This window comes from Pseudomyrmex gracilis, unplaced genomic scaffold (genome assembly GCF_002006095.1).
Source record: "Pseudomyrmex gracilis isolate BER0280 unplaced genomic scaffold, ASM200609v1 scaffold_53, whole genome shotgun sequence".
Classification (NCBI taxonomy): Eukaryota; Metazoa; Arthropoda; class Insecta; order Hymenoptera; family Formicidae; genus Pseudomyrmex; species Pseudomyrmex gracilis.
In genome coordinates this window covers 193,604-209,947 of record NW_018020637.1, presented here as the reverse complement: position 1 = coordinate 209,947, position 16,344 = coordinate 193,604, and the positions used below count along the sequence as shown (strand labels likewise).

General features: G+C 39.4%; 1 protein-coding gene and 1 long non-coding RNA gene across 6 annotated transcripts in view; one reads left to right on the top strand and one right to left on the bottom strand.

Moving 5' to 3' along the window:
• LOC109853736 overlaps window positions 1-16,344 on the bottom strand; it is a 69,213-nt gene that overhangs the window by 22,298 nt on the left and 30,571 nt on the right. The window contains exon 3 of the long non-coding RNA XR_002250144.1: window positions 4,876-5,057. This is a non-coding gene — a long non-coding RNA (uncharacterized LOC109853736). The remainder of the gene's footprint in view (window positions 1-4,875; window positions 5,058-16,344) is intronic.
• Window positions 1-16,344, top strand: part of LOC109853734 — a 96,211-nt gene that overhangs the window by 54,998 nt on the left and 24,869 nt on the right. For all 5 annotated transcript variants that reach the window (XM_020426111.1, XM_020426113.1, XM_020426109.1 and 2 more), the window contains exons 2-3: window positions 12,022-12,207; window positions 13,140-13,460. In XM_020426111.1, the coding sequence (XP_020281700.1) occupies window positions 13,248-13,460 (213 nt within the window). In that variant the 5' untranslated portion in view covers window positions 12,022-12,207; window positions 13,140-13,247. The remainder of the gene's footprint in view (window positions 1-12,021; window positions 12,208-13,139; window positions 13,461-16,344) is intronic.

The window sequence follows — 16,344 nt, the reverse complement described above, 5'->3', positions numbered from 1 at the left end:
ATTTTGCGCCTTAAATTACGCGTGATAAATTGTTGTCGGAATTGTAATACGCGCGTTGCGCGCCGCTTGTCTCTCTCGCGCAAATACTGTGTTCCAGCGAGTCGGCGCGGGAACACGATTCGGTCGGCGATTTCCCGCCGCCGGTCGAGACACGAAATGATTTAAATAATAATGAAAATGTCGCGCTTTAGTAATGAGGAAAATATCGTTGAGAAATAACCGCGCTCGCGTTGAGTACGTCACAATTTATTTCGATCGTCGCGAGAAAATATTTCCGTTACACCTGAAGCGTGTTTGTAGTCTAAAACAATAATTTAAAAAACTTTCACATATTATTTTAAAAAAGCCGAAACTCTGCGGGAAAATATTATGAACACGCGTTACGGAAAGAAGAAAAATAATTTCGAAATGATCTCTCGGAAAGAAACGAGGAACAGAAAGGAAAAACATTGTCGCAAACAAGATACGTACAATATATCTCATATTTTCTGTACGTCTGATGCCTTCGAGTGAACTCATTTTCATTTTCGTACGCCGAGCGTGATATCGCGATTGTTATGATAACAACGACAGAACTCTAAGGCGATTTGGAAAAGACTTTTGTGTGCATGACACACTTTTTCCTTTCGTGAAACCTACTCCGTAGAAGCCAGCGCGAAGTGGGTTTCCATTATACGCCACGTATTATTATTTAGCAGATACGCGCTGGAAGAATCCAGAAAAGTATCTTCTCAGTGACGTGTATCGTGCAATCAAAGCCCCAGTGAAATTAAATGGATTCGGAATTTCATTCTGAAAATGAAAATACAAGAGTGTCGTATTTTGTTGTTATTGTTATTGTTTTTTATTTAATTAAACGGCGTTAAATTTTACAGCATAGACAATTCAGGTAGGAGAACATCTTCCGACTGCCTAAATTCAATTGCCATCACAACAATTTGTGTCACTAGAGATAGAGAGAGAGAGAGAGTAACTTCCTACGTAATAAAGGTTTATTTTTAGGGGCTAGTATGTCAGGTTGGATTAACACGCTCTCAACGTGTGCAATAAATTACCATACCGATTATCGTGTCACACCATCGTGTAAACCCCATTGACATTGGCGGTGGCGGACCCGTTATCGGACCGCTAAATGCGGATGTGTTATACGGGCACGTTATTCCAAATTTGGTCGAACATTTGCACGGCTAAATTTACGTGAACTTACAATAAATTTAGGAATCTAGGACGAGCAAGAAAATTGGCGGATCTCGGGTCTCGGCCTTCGTTCTTTCTTGCGGTTTATCGGATTCCGAAAGAGAAAAAGAGAGGAATAATCGATTATTAATCGCGTCTCACGGAAAGATTCCGTCACAACACTAAAAAATTAACATCTTCAATTTTACAAATTTCACGATTCTTACCACGCGATTGATCGATTCCTAGTTCTCGAAATCGACAAGGTCGAACGGGGAAAAACAATTTGGCGAATATTTTATATGTAAGGATTGCTTGTGCAGTGTTATTGATTTGAAAAAAATCGAATGGAGAACGTAACAAAAGGCTACTTCAATCATATTAAAAATTAATTTAACATTATTTATTCATTCGTTCAGAAACAATAATCCGAGGTTGATAAGCTGCATGACTGGATTTATAAGTATATTAGTGGAAGAAAAAAATAGTAAAAATCCATTGTGTTCTTGTTAAAATATTCTTTGTTTTTTTTTTTTTTTGCGCAACGTGTATTTAACGAATTATAATCACATTTAATTATAGAATATCCCGACCTGATTTTTAAGTAATAGCATGCAACATTTTTTGAAGAACAAACTCCCTCTCTTTCTCTCTCGTACGTGTGTTCAGGATTAAGAACGCTTTTAATATTTGATTCGCTGTTGTTTTTTAATTCGCTTATTTCGAGGAGAATTGGGTTAGAAGACATGCACTTTTGGATAATCGACTTTAAAGCTTGAAACAATATTCTCCGCAAAATTTAGTACTTACGTTCTTGAAAGGCTGCTTGAGCTTAAAATATAATTTCTAGAGCATCGCAGGAAACCTCCGTTGTTATTTTGCAATTACACTTTTTTTTTCCTTTACTGCGCATCTTCAATTTCACGCTCTTGGCTTGTTTTTTTTTTTTTTTTTTTTATGTCAACTTCGTTTTCGAACAACAGCGCTTCACATTTCGTGTCGTTGCGCATTAACTAATGAACGAACGTTTAAATAAATGTCATTGAGAAAAACGCGCCTTGAACGTTCAGACTTGCCGTCGGTACCTAAGAAACGACTGGAAAAATAGATATCATCGAGACAGTTGTATCAGTATTAATGTTACTGCAAGAGTAATGTGACTTTGATAAGACAATTGTAACCTCTATCGATTCTTATATATATATTTATATATAAATTCATTCTTCGAACTTTGGTCTCTTGTTAAATCGATTTGCGATTTTCCTTCGTATTCGCTCGCGTAAATGATAAATGAAACACGAAGGATTTGAAAAAAAAGCAGCACATTAGGAATGATTTATGATATAAATTAAATTAAGCTCGTTTGTTTATTCAAGTATCCGTCATTCGCTTCAACGATTTAGAGCTACTCGTACAATCGAAACAAAAAATAAATAAATAACGAGAGGATTACACAGGTCGAAGGAACTAAGGGTGTGTTGAAACACTTAAATACTCTCGTTTAATCAAAACAATATAAATCATTTAAAATACAAAACGTTTCGGTATCTGCAATATTTTCAGTCAGTTCGCTTATATAAATCAAAAATAATGTAAAAAATGAATTGCAAATCGGTTTAAGATATTTTTTCGAATCGCGACTATCGCGAAAATAAATCACAAATCCGTAGAACATGTCAAATACAGCTTTGGTAAACGTATATATATACGTATGAAATTTTGCAAAAAGAGTTCATTTCTTGCATCACTTTATCGCACCCGTCTTCAATCAGGCCATGCGTCATCGCGTAAACAAAAATATATATCGTTACAACTCGCGATGACTTCGATGGGATGACGAAACCAGAACACATCTCCCGCTGAAAAGGGACGCGACGTTTCTGGATTGTTCGCGTGCGAGAGAGTTTCTCCTTATCCAGAATTCTCACTTTGAAGTGCTTTCCGCGCTCGTGGACGAGTTTCGCGAACAAGCTCTCTCGCAGTTTGCGACGCATTGTCCGCTATCAGAGCGCCGGCCAGTTTCGCGAATAGTTTGTGCTTCTCGCGAAGCCATCCAGCGAATAATCAACACTCAAAATACGCACCGAGTTGATGGAAAGAGGAGAGTTTGTGGTCTCAACGTGTTGGCATCTTGTTAACCGGTCACAGAGGATTGAATTAATTTCGACGATGCGATTGAAAAGCAGCAAGAATAATTTTATAAACTTTTAGATTTAGGCTTTTTTAGCAAGTTGACGTAAAACTATTACGGCGATGCGTGAATTGTTCGAAAAATGCGCGGAGACTCGAGTTACGATCGAGAAAGGTTCAGAAATCACGATGCGCAATGCGAATCAATTTTATTTTTGTAAAAATTCAAGTTCGTTTCGCGGAGGCCCCGAAAAAAAGATCCACAAAAGGTTATCAGTTTAGAATGACATTTCCAACGGGGTGATTAAGCGCGTAGATAAGAATGACATCTAACAAAATTGTTGTTTTGTAAATTTCCGTTATTTTCGAAAACTATTTCTGAAGATTATCGGAGATGCGAGAGGAGGATCAGATAGAGTGTAGCGAGGCAATAAAGTTCTTTACGCGTTGCCATGTGATTATATATCACATATTCTACATTATTAATCACACAGTTTACAAAGTCCATCGTGGCAACTAAGCACTTAGCTTACAAAAAAAAGAAAAAGAAATCACGCTGGTTTTTTTGTTTTTTTTTTTTTTTTTAAATTTTTTTTTATATTTAAACCGGTTATTTTTGATGCGTGTTACGTTCTGCAATTGTAATTCGTGACTTTGATCCCACATCGTTTGTGCGCATTTATTTACATTTTGCATTTGTGTTACGCCGACGATAATACCTACTAGCAAACGCGTGGCTGTAACGAAACTAATTACGATTGCACGTGTCTGACACTAATAGCTACTTAGGATCAGGAACTTATCTACGGAATCGCCATAAATTAAACGCTGTATCAGTTACCGCTACCTTCTCGGGCATAAATATTAATTTTTAATTGCAAACTCTCTAATACGAAAAAGAATGCCATTAACAGGATACAAGAAATTATTCAGACGCTTGGTTGAAAATCACGAGGAAGATGTGCACCTTTTGTTTTAACGTGATTTTGCCTGCACAAATGTAACACACATAGTCTCTGCGCCGAAAGAAAAGAAATGACTGCACTATAATCTTATTACAACTAATATAATGAAAAAAGACGTCACAAAATGTATTATTCCACGTCCCTCTTCGTCACATCTCTACATCAGATCGCAAACCCTAACTGCGTAAGAATATCGTAAAAGTTCTGACGTTGCCTTGCACCACTTAGTGATTGGCAGATTTTGGACCAATAATCGGCGACTCAAATAGATAGTCTCTGACATTGAAAAAAACTCGCCGAACAAAAATGTCTATTCAGTTCGTATCCTTTAACCGACGTGAGTCATAGGTGTAGAGCTACGTCAAATTTCGAAGACTTCAAATCGATATTTTTGTATTGCAATTTTGCAACTGTACATCGTAATAACATTTGTACGTCGAGAATCAATTTTGTGCTCCTGGTATTTGAAAACTAGGACTCCGTCGTACGCACAGGTGAAAATCATTATTTCATAATTTATTTATTATATGTTAACTGATTGTTTTATTCAAGAATTTCGATTCAATATTTTATTTTTATTCAAACATTATGATTTTTATTTTACCTTACGTGTGTGCTTTTATGTGCTGCGTGTTGCAGCAATGATGCGTTGCCTTATTGGTCTAATATAATTCGCTGGGGTTACATTTACGTGGAGTTCCGATGTTCGATGATACGGAGAGGCTACGTGTTCTCCCGGCAAAATGTTACGTCGCATTTTGAATATTTTATCTTCGGTTTCAGATTCTGAAAAAAAGAAATCATAATTTTGATTCTTAATGTTACGTATTTTCAATGTTCTGCAGTTTGATGAGAACTTTTTCTCAAAAACTTTATTTTCGATCTTTATGGACAAGTTCCACCAACTACTGACATTTTATTCACAAAATGTATATTTTTTTAAGTTCTTCATGATCTTTTTTAAGTTACGCGACTTTGAATCTAAACCTGCAGATTTTTGATAGAGCATTATTTTCTAAGAAAATAATGTTTAAATCCATTGAATTTCTGATGTTTTAACTTTTTATATTTTTTAAATTTGTATTCTCTTTCAAATTTAATTCTATAAAATACTGATGAAGATCTCATATCAAGGATGGAAAAATTTATCATTTCCTGAAGACTAAGGTCAAAAAAAAAATGGCACTACAAAACAACGAGTAACATTAGACTCATATTGACCCTCGATGTAACTGTTGTAATTTTTCACGGTTTTATATTTTCGTTTATTTCGTCTGTTTAAAAAGTTTTCGAACGTGAGCGAATATTGTAAAGAGTTGAATTCTTCGAGATTGAAATTGATCTTGAAAGCAGTTGTCTAAACTTTCGTAACTTGTCGAGAGACTCGAGAACGTTAATTCGTGGTCGGTCGAGGCAATTTTATTTCCGCCAAGGTGCAACGAATACACCCGCGCGTTTGATCAAAAAACAAAGAAAAAACAGATATATCTCTGCGCGCGCGAAAGAGAGAAAAATAACAGAGTAAGAGAGAGAGAGAGAGAGAGAGAACACTGTGCGTGCATCGCGAGTTTATCTGCGCGTGATAAAGCCACTATCATGCCGTTTTCGCCGCTCACTGTGTCACCGTTCGGTAAACAAAGAGAGAGGATGCGCAAACGACACGACGTAAACGCAGAGCAGCAACAGCGGCACGTGCTACGTAAACTTCGCCCTTCGAGCTCGCACTTTAATCTCGAGAGTATCGTCCACCTTTCCGCTCGCGTTACAGCACGCGCGCGGCGCACGCGTTATGACGGACAAACAAGTTTTTTTCTTGTTTTTTTTTTTTTTTTAATATAACACGCGTTGATGTAAGAGACGAGTATGTGTATGTTTCGTCAATCAAGTTCCTCAGCAATTTTCTCGACGTTTGGTTTTTCTCTCTGACTCTTGTCGTTTTTTTTCCCGCTCGACAGATCGCGCGATACGTGTGTCTCTCACCGCACCGCGCTTCTGTTTTCGCAGAAACGCGACTGGCAACATCTCGGCGGGAGAAAAACGATTATCATTTCATGGGAACGCAGTGACATTGTGGCATTTATCGACGTTGAGCGGTAGTTGCAGCGCCGCTGCAACATTTGAGCGCGAGAAAACGCAAAACACACACTTAAGCGCGCTCTTTTATTGCGATGCGATGCAAATAGAGCGCGATTATTTCTTTATTCTTTTTTTTGTTTTTTTTGAGTAACTTCTCTGTTTCCGTGCTCTCGCACAGCGATGTTAGAGCAGATGTGTTCCGACGTTGAATATTTATGAAGTACGTACGTAAACTAATTGTAAGTAGTGCGGTCTATTCTATTGCGATCCGCATGCAAATCGCACACAGATCGTGAACATTTTTATCGTTTCTTATTTTTTTTTTTTTGCGTCTTTTAATCTCGGAAGATACTTACGTATCTGCGCTGGTTGTGTCACGTAACGATATGTAGGCTATCGAGCGCGATTATTAACAACATTAATTGAAATATCTAACATGTCCGGTCGATTTGAAATAAACGTCTTAAATTTCTGTTTGCGAACTGTTTGGATGATTAAAACACATTGATACGAAAATAAGAACGAATAACAGTTGAAAAAAAAAACACGTTCTAATGAACTCGTTTTGTTGCAATGATTAGTATCTAAGAGGAAAGTCCGGGAATTTGTCGCGCGCAATAACAAATAGAAATCGCGCGTCGGCGGGACACTCGCGATCGATATAGCAAATACGTAAGATTGTACATGTTTTTTCTATCTACAACATATACGGAGAAGGGACGGGGGAGGGGCGGCAGATATGCGCGTGTGTACGAGCGAGATTTTTACATTTGCTTCACTTCGTATTTACGTCAACAACCGAGAGCTAAAAATTACAAAATACTTGAAGAAATACAGAGACGTAAAACTCTCTCCTTTTATTTACAAAAATATTTTTCAATGTTTTTTGCGCGCGGTTGTTTTTCTTATCGTGTACGTACTCTGACGTTATATGCTCGCTGTAACGAGCGAGACTATCTCTTACATACGCGCGGTTATGTTTTTTTTTTTTTGCCAAACGTTCCAAATCGCGGAATATAATAACAAAAATACGTCGCGCTTTCGCGATTCGAGAGTATCTCATTATAGAGCTTTAATGTCGCTTGTTTTCCCGCGAGCGGTCGCGACGTTTCGCACGATGCACACGTCGTTGTCATCGCCGCCGCCGCCGCCGCCGCCGCCACGTTGCTGCCTTCCTTTGCCGATGCATCCCGCCGATGTTCTTGCGAGAACAACTGCGGGCCGCGAAACCGTTACACCGAAGCGTTCGTTATTCCTATATGCAAGATCCTACGCGCAAACATCATCCGGAATCGGAGGGGGGAAGGAAATCGTGTAGCCGGATAAACTACAGTCTCTTCTTAACGGTAGGCGCGCGCTCGTTAGCTCGAAAGACAAACACGCGCGCCGAGCGCTTAACGGATCCTCGAAAAAAAAAAAAAAAAAGACTGAACTTCGAAATAAACGCATTCTCTCTCTTGCTCCGCGACTGTTGTTGATGCAACAGTTACCTCGGCTGCGTTTCCCGTTATTATGTCATGTTATCAGAATCGCGCCAGACCGGCGGCGTCGAGAGAGCTCGCGATCGTGATTGAAGTTATTCCCGCGCGAAAGAATTTTCGCACAACGCTGACGCGCCGATATTTTAACATTGACGAAGATAGCGGTAATTAATTAGAAGATTAAAAGATGTGTCTATCACGCGTATACGTATATGTATTATATCATATCTGTCTTATGCAAACGAACAGTGATTTTTCCTGGATATTGATTCCGGGTAAATGTCAAACTAGATAATTGTGACATTGATTTAAAACGTGCGAGTGGGACGTACATCGCGCGCGATGAAAAAATATGTATATTAATCATAACTGTCGTGAGATCGTTAAGAAACGATAATAATAATGCTGATGAATATAATACCGAGGATTTTATTGTCGATTAGCGCCGCGTTTTATGACAAATATATTTCGCAAAGGTGCAAATTTCACCGAGTACTTAGCGAAATTGAGTGACTGTGAGACGCCGCGTTGTATGCATCTCGTTATATTTCCGTTGCGCAAACGTGAAGTGACGGGAACTTCGAGAAAGTTCTTCAAGAAAAGTCCTTTTATCGCGGGGGAGAAAGAGAAACAGAAATATAATTTCGAAAACTTGATTGAAAAAAAAAAAAATAACGAATGAAGATTTTTGCCGTACAAGAGAAATAAATTTAATGAGAATCTAGTGTTTGCGAAGCAAAAACAAGTCGAGCTCGCAAACTTGTCTGTGACATGATGCAACCGATCAAGCCGTCTCTCGACGGCTACGGTCGCGCGCGCTACGATACACAGCTGTATGCAGATGCTTCTATTACGTGAATTATAACAGTACCTCACGAAAGAGAGAGAGAGAGAGTGAGAGAAAGAACGGCGAGAGACCGTTCATTGGCGATGCTAATGCACCACGACGAGCGTAACAAACCTTTGGATAATGCGATCGACAGATCGTTCGATCGTGCAGAAACGAGAGCGGTTGCTGTCTGTACACAAATTAAAGACGGTGAGCAATATCTCTTCGAGAATGATGTCATAAGTCGAAGCTTCTGGTTTTTGTGTTTTTTTTCTTTTTTTTTTTGCGTTAATAAATGCAGCTTATATAATCCGAACGTCGTGTGCTATGTATCTCTCGCGAGATCTAAGCTCTCCAATAATATAGAGATATAATATTCACACGCGGTGAGAGAGAGACAGACAGGACAGCAGAACTTGCTCCATGCATTTCTAAATCCTATCCGTAGACATTTGAAGATGTTTGGAAGAAAAACAGGAGGAAAAAAAAAAAGATTTTGGCAGACGTGTTTCAACAAGTAAAAACGGATTTGTAAAATCTCAGAAAATTTTCGAATAATTTCAGTAGATTTCTAAAAGTGGAGGTGAATATAGTTCCTCTATACTTTTAACCTCAAAGAAAACTAGTTTCTCATATAAAGAAACGGACGTCGAAATTCGTCCAAAATTTGTGGAAAAAATGATCATGGGTCGAAAAAAAAGCACAGGTTTTAAGAAAGATGCCTATTGTAATCAGTTGAATGAGAAACATTCAACAAAAAGAATTTTGTCGAAGGAAAATTTTTCAAAGAATCATCTTGATCTGCACTACAAATATATATGTCTGGAAAAAAAACGTTAGTTTTTTATAGAAACCTGAGAGAAATCCGAATACCGAAATCTCCAGATAAAATTCATCACGACTTTAAGGACAAGCAAAAACAAAAAAAAAAGAAAACACGTATAGCATACTTACATGTCTTATCATTAGTACTTAAAATTTCTACTTGCACAAAAAAGTATAATAACTGTAATTAGTATTAATCTCTCTCTCTCTCTTTCCACAAAGGTTTCAGAATATCGTTGATGATGCGAAGCTTTACTTTCCCACGACCTGCGAGGCATGTGTTTCTAAAGTCGAACAAGTATTTTCACATTATTATTATCATTATTATCATCATCCGGAGAAAGTATACGATACACCGCCGGGCATTATTTGATTACATATGAAATTCCGTTGTGGCTTTATATGCGCGCGCGATCCGTGTGCGGTAAAACAAAAAAAGAATCTATTTGAAAATCGCGGTCGTTTCTTACTTCAAAAAAAAAAAAAAACGATATTTCTCACAATTCACAATATATACTTTTTCTCTCACACAAAGACATATGCTTTGCAATAATCTGTAACAAGTTTTCCTTGAAAAAGTTGTCCGTCTCTCCCGTTTAGCGCCTATTCTCGTTTCGTTATTCGCATTGTCGTTCTATCGCTACCCGGATAAACGTCGCTGTAATCGACAAATTATCGCGAACGAGTTGCCGCGCTCGACCTTCAATAATGCATGTCTCTCTGGCCTTCCTCCCTTCCTCCCTCCCTTCCTTCCTTCCTCCGCACGCTCCGGTCGTTACCTCTCGACTCGAATTAACATTCTGACAATTCTCCGTCAGCATGTTGATCGACGTGGCCGCTGTTTTTCCCGAACGAAATGGAATTACCGGGCGACGGGACGGAAAATTTAAAGTGACCGCATGTTTTTTTTTTGTCAAAAAATTAATTTTCGCGGCACATCTCTATCAGTTCTTTTTCGCCTTCTTTTCTTTTTTTTCTCCCACGCGCACGTTTTAAAACTGTTTGTAGAAAATTACACGAGTGTGACAGAACGAACGCGAAACGGCGACCCCTTCCCGTCCTCGAGACGAGTGCTGGAAGGGAGTGAATTTTGCATTGATTTCTTCCAGTCGGATATGTTTTTGTTTTCTTCTTGTTTGTTTTATTTTGTTTGTTTGTTTGTTTTTTTTTTTGTTTGATAGAAATTAAAAATGCTTCGTATAAACTGACATTTTGTAAAATATACACTTCAAAGAGAAATGCAGCCACGCATTGAATTATATATGAAATTACATTTCTCGGCGTAATTGAGTCTTGAAGCGCCTTACCCCCCTTTGTCGGTCGAGTGCATTTTTTTTTCTCGTTAACTAAATGCTTCTTTCTGTTCTTTAACGTTCTCTCGTTTTCGAACAACATGTGCGCTTTAAGACCGCATTACGAACTGTTAAAGATAGATCTCTTTCTGGTGCAACACAAAACGTTGTTGCAAAGAGCGCGCGCGTTTCAGAGTGCAAACGAAATGTCAAGGATGATCGCGGTACATTCGGAACACTCGGATTTGCGGCATCTTCTCAATTGGTCGTAATCGGTTTACGTTATCGGTTACATCGTGAACTATTCCTGGCGACGAAATTACGCGAAAGAGACCGCGATAAGGAAAACGATGGCGACGACAGGCGCCTGTCGATATCTCGTTCGCGCGGATCTCAGTCACTTTCGATATTTATGTTAATCGATGCAATTCGAGAAGTGACTTAATTTCTGTTTATTCGAGACCTGATTGGCGCATCAATACACAATACACAACGGCGGTTTTCGACAAGCAGTTTGTTTAGACACACAATATCTCTTTCCAAAAATGATTAAAAAATTAGTATTATATTTTCGATAATAATGTGTGCATGTTGTCGCACATTGGAAGATCATTGGCCGCAAATCCAAAACGCAAACTTTAACTATTGTTATATTTTACTTTTGGCTGTTCTTCTTCTGCTGCTGTGTTGCTTCCTTTTTCCCTATTCTTTCTCTGCTCGACAAAAAATTTTCGAAATTTTTCGGTAGACTCGCAATTGTGTCGAAACCTCAAAATCGTCTTTTGTAAAAAGAATCGTCTTTCCGAGAAAGAACCGTGTGTGCGTCATCGACATGGGTCCGGGAAAAAAAAACAGTTTTTTATTACCACACATTCGGCGGAATTTACAACTGGGGAAGGCAGTCATATTTTTTTGCGCGACATTTTTTACACAGAAATATTTTTGACATATCACCCTGAAAAATCGCGTAAAACGATGTCGGTCTTTTCGATCGTAATACGCTGACAGAATTGATGCAAAATAAGCGCGTATTGACGTTCTCTTTCATCGCGCGGTCTGAACGAACTAATCTATTCGGTCAATTGTGCCGGGTTCGCCCGGTCTAATACATCTTTCCGATCGAGGTTTATGTCGCGTCCAAACATGACTCGATCGTATCGCGCGATCGATCATCTCTCCGCGGTTCTCGATTCACAACGTTGGGAACCACGTGAATAAAACGCGCCTTTTTGATTTTTATGTTTCAGAGAAGTGAACAGAAAGTGATCAGGGTTGCGAGGAGGAGCGTCGGCCGCGAGCCGAAGGCTCGTCCTTGTCCTCGAAACTTCGAGCTGTGGTTTATGTGTGAAGATCGGAAGAAACGTACCGTACGTAAAACAGCCGGTCATCAGTGGTGCAGGTCGGTTTAATCCAGGGACGCAATCGAACACTTAGTAAGTATTGTGAATGGCGACTTCAAGGAAGCGACCGCGTGTGTTAGAATTGTAAGGCGCAAGTGTTTGTCGTCCTGCTGAGCGTGTGCTTACGACCGTCATTGTTATTTGCAATTTCTCCGTCCGTTCGTAAATTTTACATTGCCACGGCTAACTATTATAAAGTGACTTTTCAACGTTTTTTTTTCTTTTCCTTTTCCTTTCGAAATGAAAAAACGACACACGAGTCGAAACTATTTCGGAATCGATTTCAAAAAGTTACGTAATACAACTACCTATTCTGATCTTCGTTCCGTTTAACCTCGTAATGTGTTTCTTATCAGTTCACATGTTTCGCGATATATATATAAAGTAAATTTTTACATCTGTAAACAAAAATACAACACATTTATACAACAACATATTATGATACAACACATTTATTTTATTTTCTTGTACTAATTGCACTAGTTCACAGTCTGTCTTGTTCCTTCTGATATGGATTAAAAAAGATAGAGACTGTGAAAACTATAGAGTGCATCCAGTGCAGAAAATAAAACAAATCTCTTGTAACACATTACGAGATATGTGACATATTACAACACATAGTTTGTGTATTATTCTGTCACGCTGCAGGACAGCGCGAACTAACCTATATTTTATTTATAAATATATTTGTATACGTAAACACATATTTTTATTCTGTTCGATTAAATATTCATAAATATATATATTTATCTATAAATACAGTTTTATTATTTAATCGAACAGAGGATGTATCCACAACACGCAAATGAATATTTATTCAATCTGACTGATAACTTGATAATAGAATTCGATGATACTTCTCTTGATGAGAAGTGGAAAATTATAGACACGTTAACAATAAGTTGTTAATCGAATCCTCTTTCGCGGGATACTCTCTGACATCCGGTTCTCTCTTGATTTTGCAGACGTTGGCGGGGTGCAAAAGGAGAAAAAAGAAGCGGGTGACGAAAGTACGGCGAAGCGGAAGTGAACGCGATCGTGGCTCGTAGGAATTCACAGCGCCGCCGGTGCGCATGTTTCAGCTAAGAGGCTCAGGAGCAGCAACAACAATCCCGCCCGCTGCATCATCATCTCAATCCGCCACCAACATGTTCCCGCAACAATACTGTCTGCGATGGAAGTATCATCACAGCAACCTGCAAACAATGTTCTCACAGCTGCTCGAGCGGCAAGCCTACTGCGATGTCACGCTGGCTTGCGAGGGCAAGACGTTACGAGCACACAAGGTAAACAGAGCAGAGCGTCACGATGACATCATCCGCTGATGTCAATGACTTCTCGCGCGTATCTCTCGTTGCTTTAAACCCTCCAGCTGTTAAGAAAAAAGCTCGCGGCAGTCCGTTTACCGATAATTTTCCTTATTAAGGAAACGACTGTTGCAATCGGATTTTTTTTTTGTTTTGTTTTTTTTTTCTCCAAGTACCCCCGACATTACGCGCGTATTAACAGTCATTAACTTTATTGATAACAAAGTATCGACGCGCAAACCTTCTCTTCCGTATTACTTTCGTACACACGTAGTTATAATCGCTTTCCGTTGAGATTAGTTTACGCACACACACGTCGCAACGGATGATTTTTTATCTTCGGTGTAATCAGAAATAGGCGCATTAGAAGGACGATTATAGCAATTTGCTGTGACGAATACGCATGGCGGCGAACACACATAGCCGCGCGCTTTCTACGCGTATACATACGTACACACACATATATATACACACACACACATATATATACATATATATATATATATATATATATATATATGAAAGTCGACGATATAAGAAGTTCCACTACACGAAATAGAGAAATTAGTCGCGAGTGATTCAGGATACGCGGAAACTCGATTTCCGGAATTTCGCTGTAACGTGAAATTGGATTTATGACTGAAACTCGATAAGTGGAATTTCGCAATTCGATTTACGGGAAATATATAATAAAATTGCCATTTTCCTCGATATTTCATCTCGAATCCGGCTCGAAGCGGGCTGCAGTCCCTCGCTACATCGCGGGGAGTTATCTTGTCAATTTTCAATTAAAATAATCGAGTCGATATAAGCTCCGGCGGCGAGAGAAAGAGAGAGGGAGAGAGTAGTGCGCCACGGTGCGCTACGTTCTATATACTTTTGCGTGTGCGCGCGACGACGACGACGACGACGGCGACGGCGACGGCGACGAAACGAGCTACGTCATCGTCGTCGCCACTAATTAGAAACCACGTCGTCCTTGTTGACTTCGACATCGTCAAAACTCGGTTATCGTGACGAAATGTCTAACTCGGTTTTCGGTAACGCGGCGAAACAAAGACTAAATTTGTAACCACCGCCGTCGCCAACTTCTCGTGTCTCTGAAATTTTCGTCTCTACTCGGAACTCCATTTCGAGAGCACCGCGGAATGACGCTTTCATCGTACGTATTGTATACAGCAGTACGTAGAAGCGGCGTTCCGTGCGAATCAGCCGCTCTCTTTCGAAAAAAAAATCGCCGAACTCTTTCCAAAATTGCCACCCAGGTCGGATATAGTATATATATATATATATATACTATATCCGACGCGTAGGTGCATATACTTCGTATATTTCGCGGTGTACTTCGCGTATTAGGCTCCGTTTCAAAAGAGCCGCCGCAATTTCGGAAAGTGGCATTCTTCCCGATTCTACATAGCGCGCAGTTCTCTCTCTATCTCTTCCTCTCTCCTACGGACTTCTCCACTAACAAATTACGCCGTTTCTCGGGTCTTTGATGTGTACCAAGATAACATCTTTTTCCGCTCCCCTACGGGGATTCTTTTCATCCACGTGCGCGTGTATTCTTTAATTATTATAAAGGGAGATTATATATATATTTTTTTTTTTTTTTTTAACACACGTATATAATCTACGTTTCGCATCTTATATTGAAGGAGACTTGAGTTTGAATATCGGATCACGTAAAACATCCTGACGCGTATTAGCTCAGTATCAACAAACTCTGTCGCGCGTACGTTATTATCGGCTACATTGCATCTTTGTCCTTTTGAGAGATAAACAAGAGCCTTTATTATCCACGCTTGTTAGATTCGTTTACTTTTATGTTTAATCTTGTATTGTTCTTAAAACGGAGTAATAACGGGAACACACAATCTGTCGATTATCAAACACCGATCTGCATCTATTTGACAGAAGAAGTAAAATATAAAGTAGGCTCTCTCTAATTTGTCGTGACGTTTTACAATTTTCGAAAAAAAAAAAAACTTTTTTAAAGCATTTTTTTACTTTAGTTTCAACTTCACGCAGTTCACTTTTGCAAAATATTATATACCCGCGAGTTATTTTGTTCATACTTTTGGCAGTTCTCACATAGTTCCGGGACAATTCTGATTTTAAACTGGTTCGCGCTTTCTCAACTATCTTCGAATTTTTAATCTCGCCGCCACCGCCGCATTTTCTCGTGTAAAAAGCACAGAGCTGATTCCATGTTACGTCATTTTGTGATAGTTTCCGAAATTTTCCGACGCAATGTCGTAGTAGAATTAATTTACACTCATCCACATCGAAGTTCTAGCAATTGTGCGTGTAGCAATCTCTCTCTCTCTCTCTCTCTTTCTCTTTCTCTTCCTTCCTGTTTCTATTTTCGCAAACAAGATCGCAGTCAGCACGCGGCTTATCTCGATTCTTAATTATTAAATTGTGTAATTATACGTCAATTCGCTCTTGATAAGCTCATCAAAGTTGGGTGACGCCAATGTACACGTGTGTACGTAACACGTCAAATGCAGAAGCTCGAGGAAACCGTAAGTAAGGGGAGAGAGCGCACCGTCACTATTATCAACTCTCCCCTCGGCTTGATGGAGACGATCCCGACTTCTGATAATTAGATTCTATTCCCAACCAAAAAACCCGGACGATCTGTAGCAGACGACGAATGCAATCCCGTCCGGTTTCTACGGACCCGAAGACTCTTGCTCTTTTTTCGCGTACACGTGTCTCTCTCCCGTTCGCCCCGCGTCCGCGCTCTTCTCTACCTTTCCGACCCTTCTGCCGCGGTGGGGTTCTCTCCACTTTCACTTCTCTCGCTTCCCAGACCTCTTCCTCTCTTTCTTTCTCTTTCGCGTTTTTTTTTTTTTTTTTT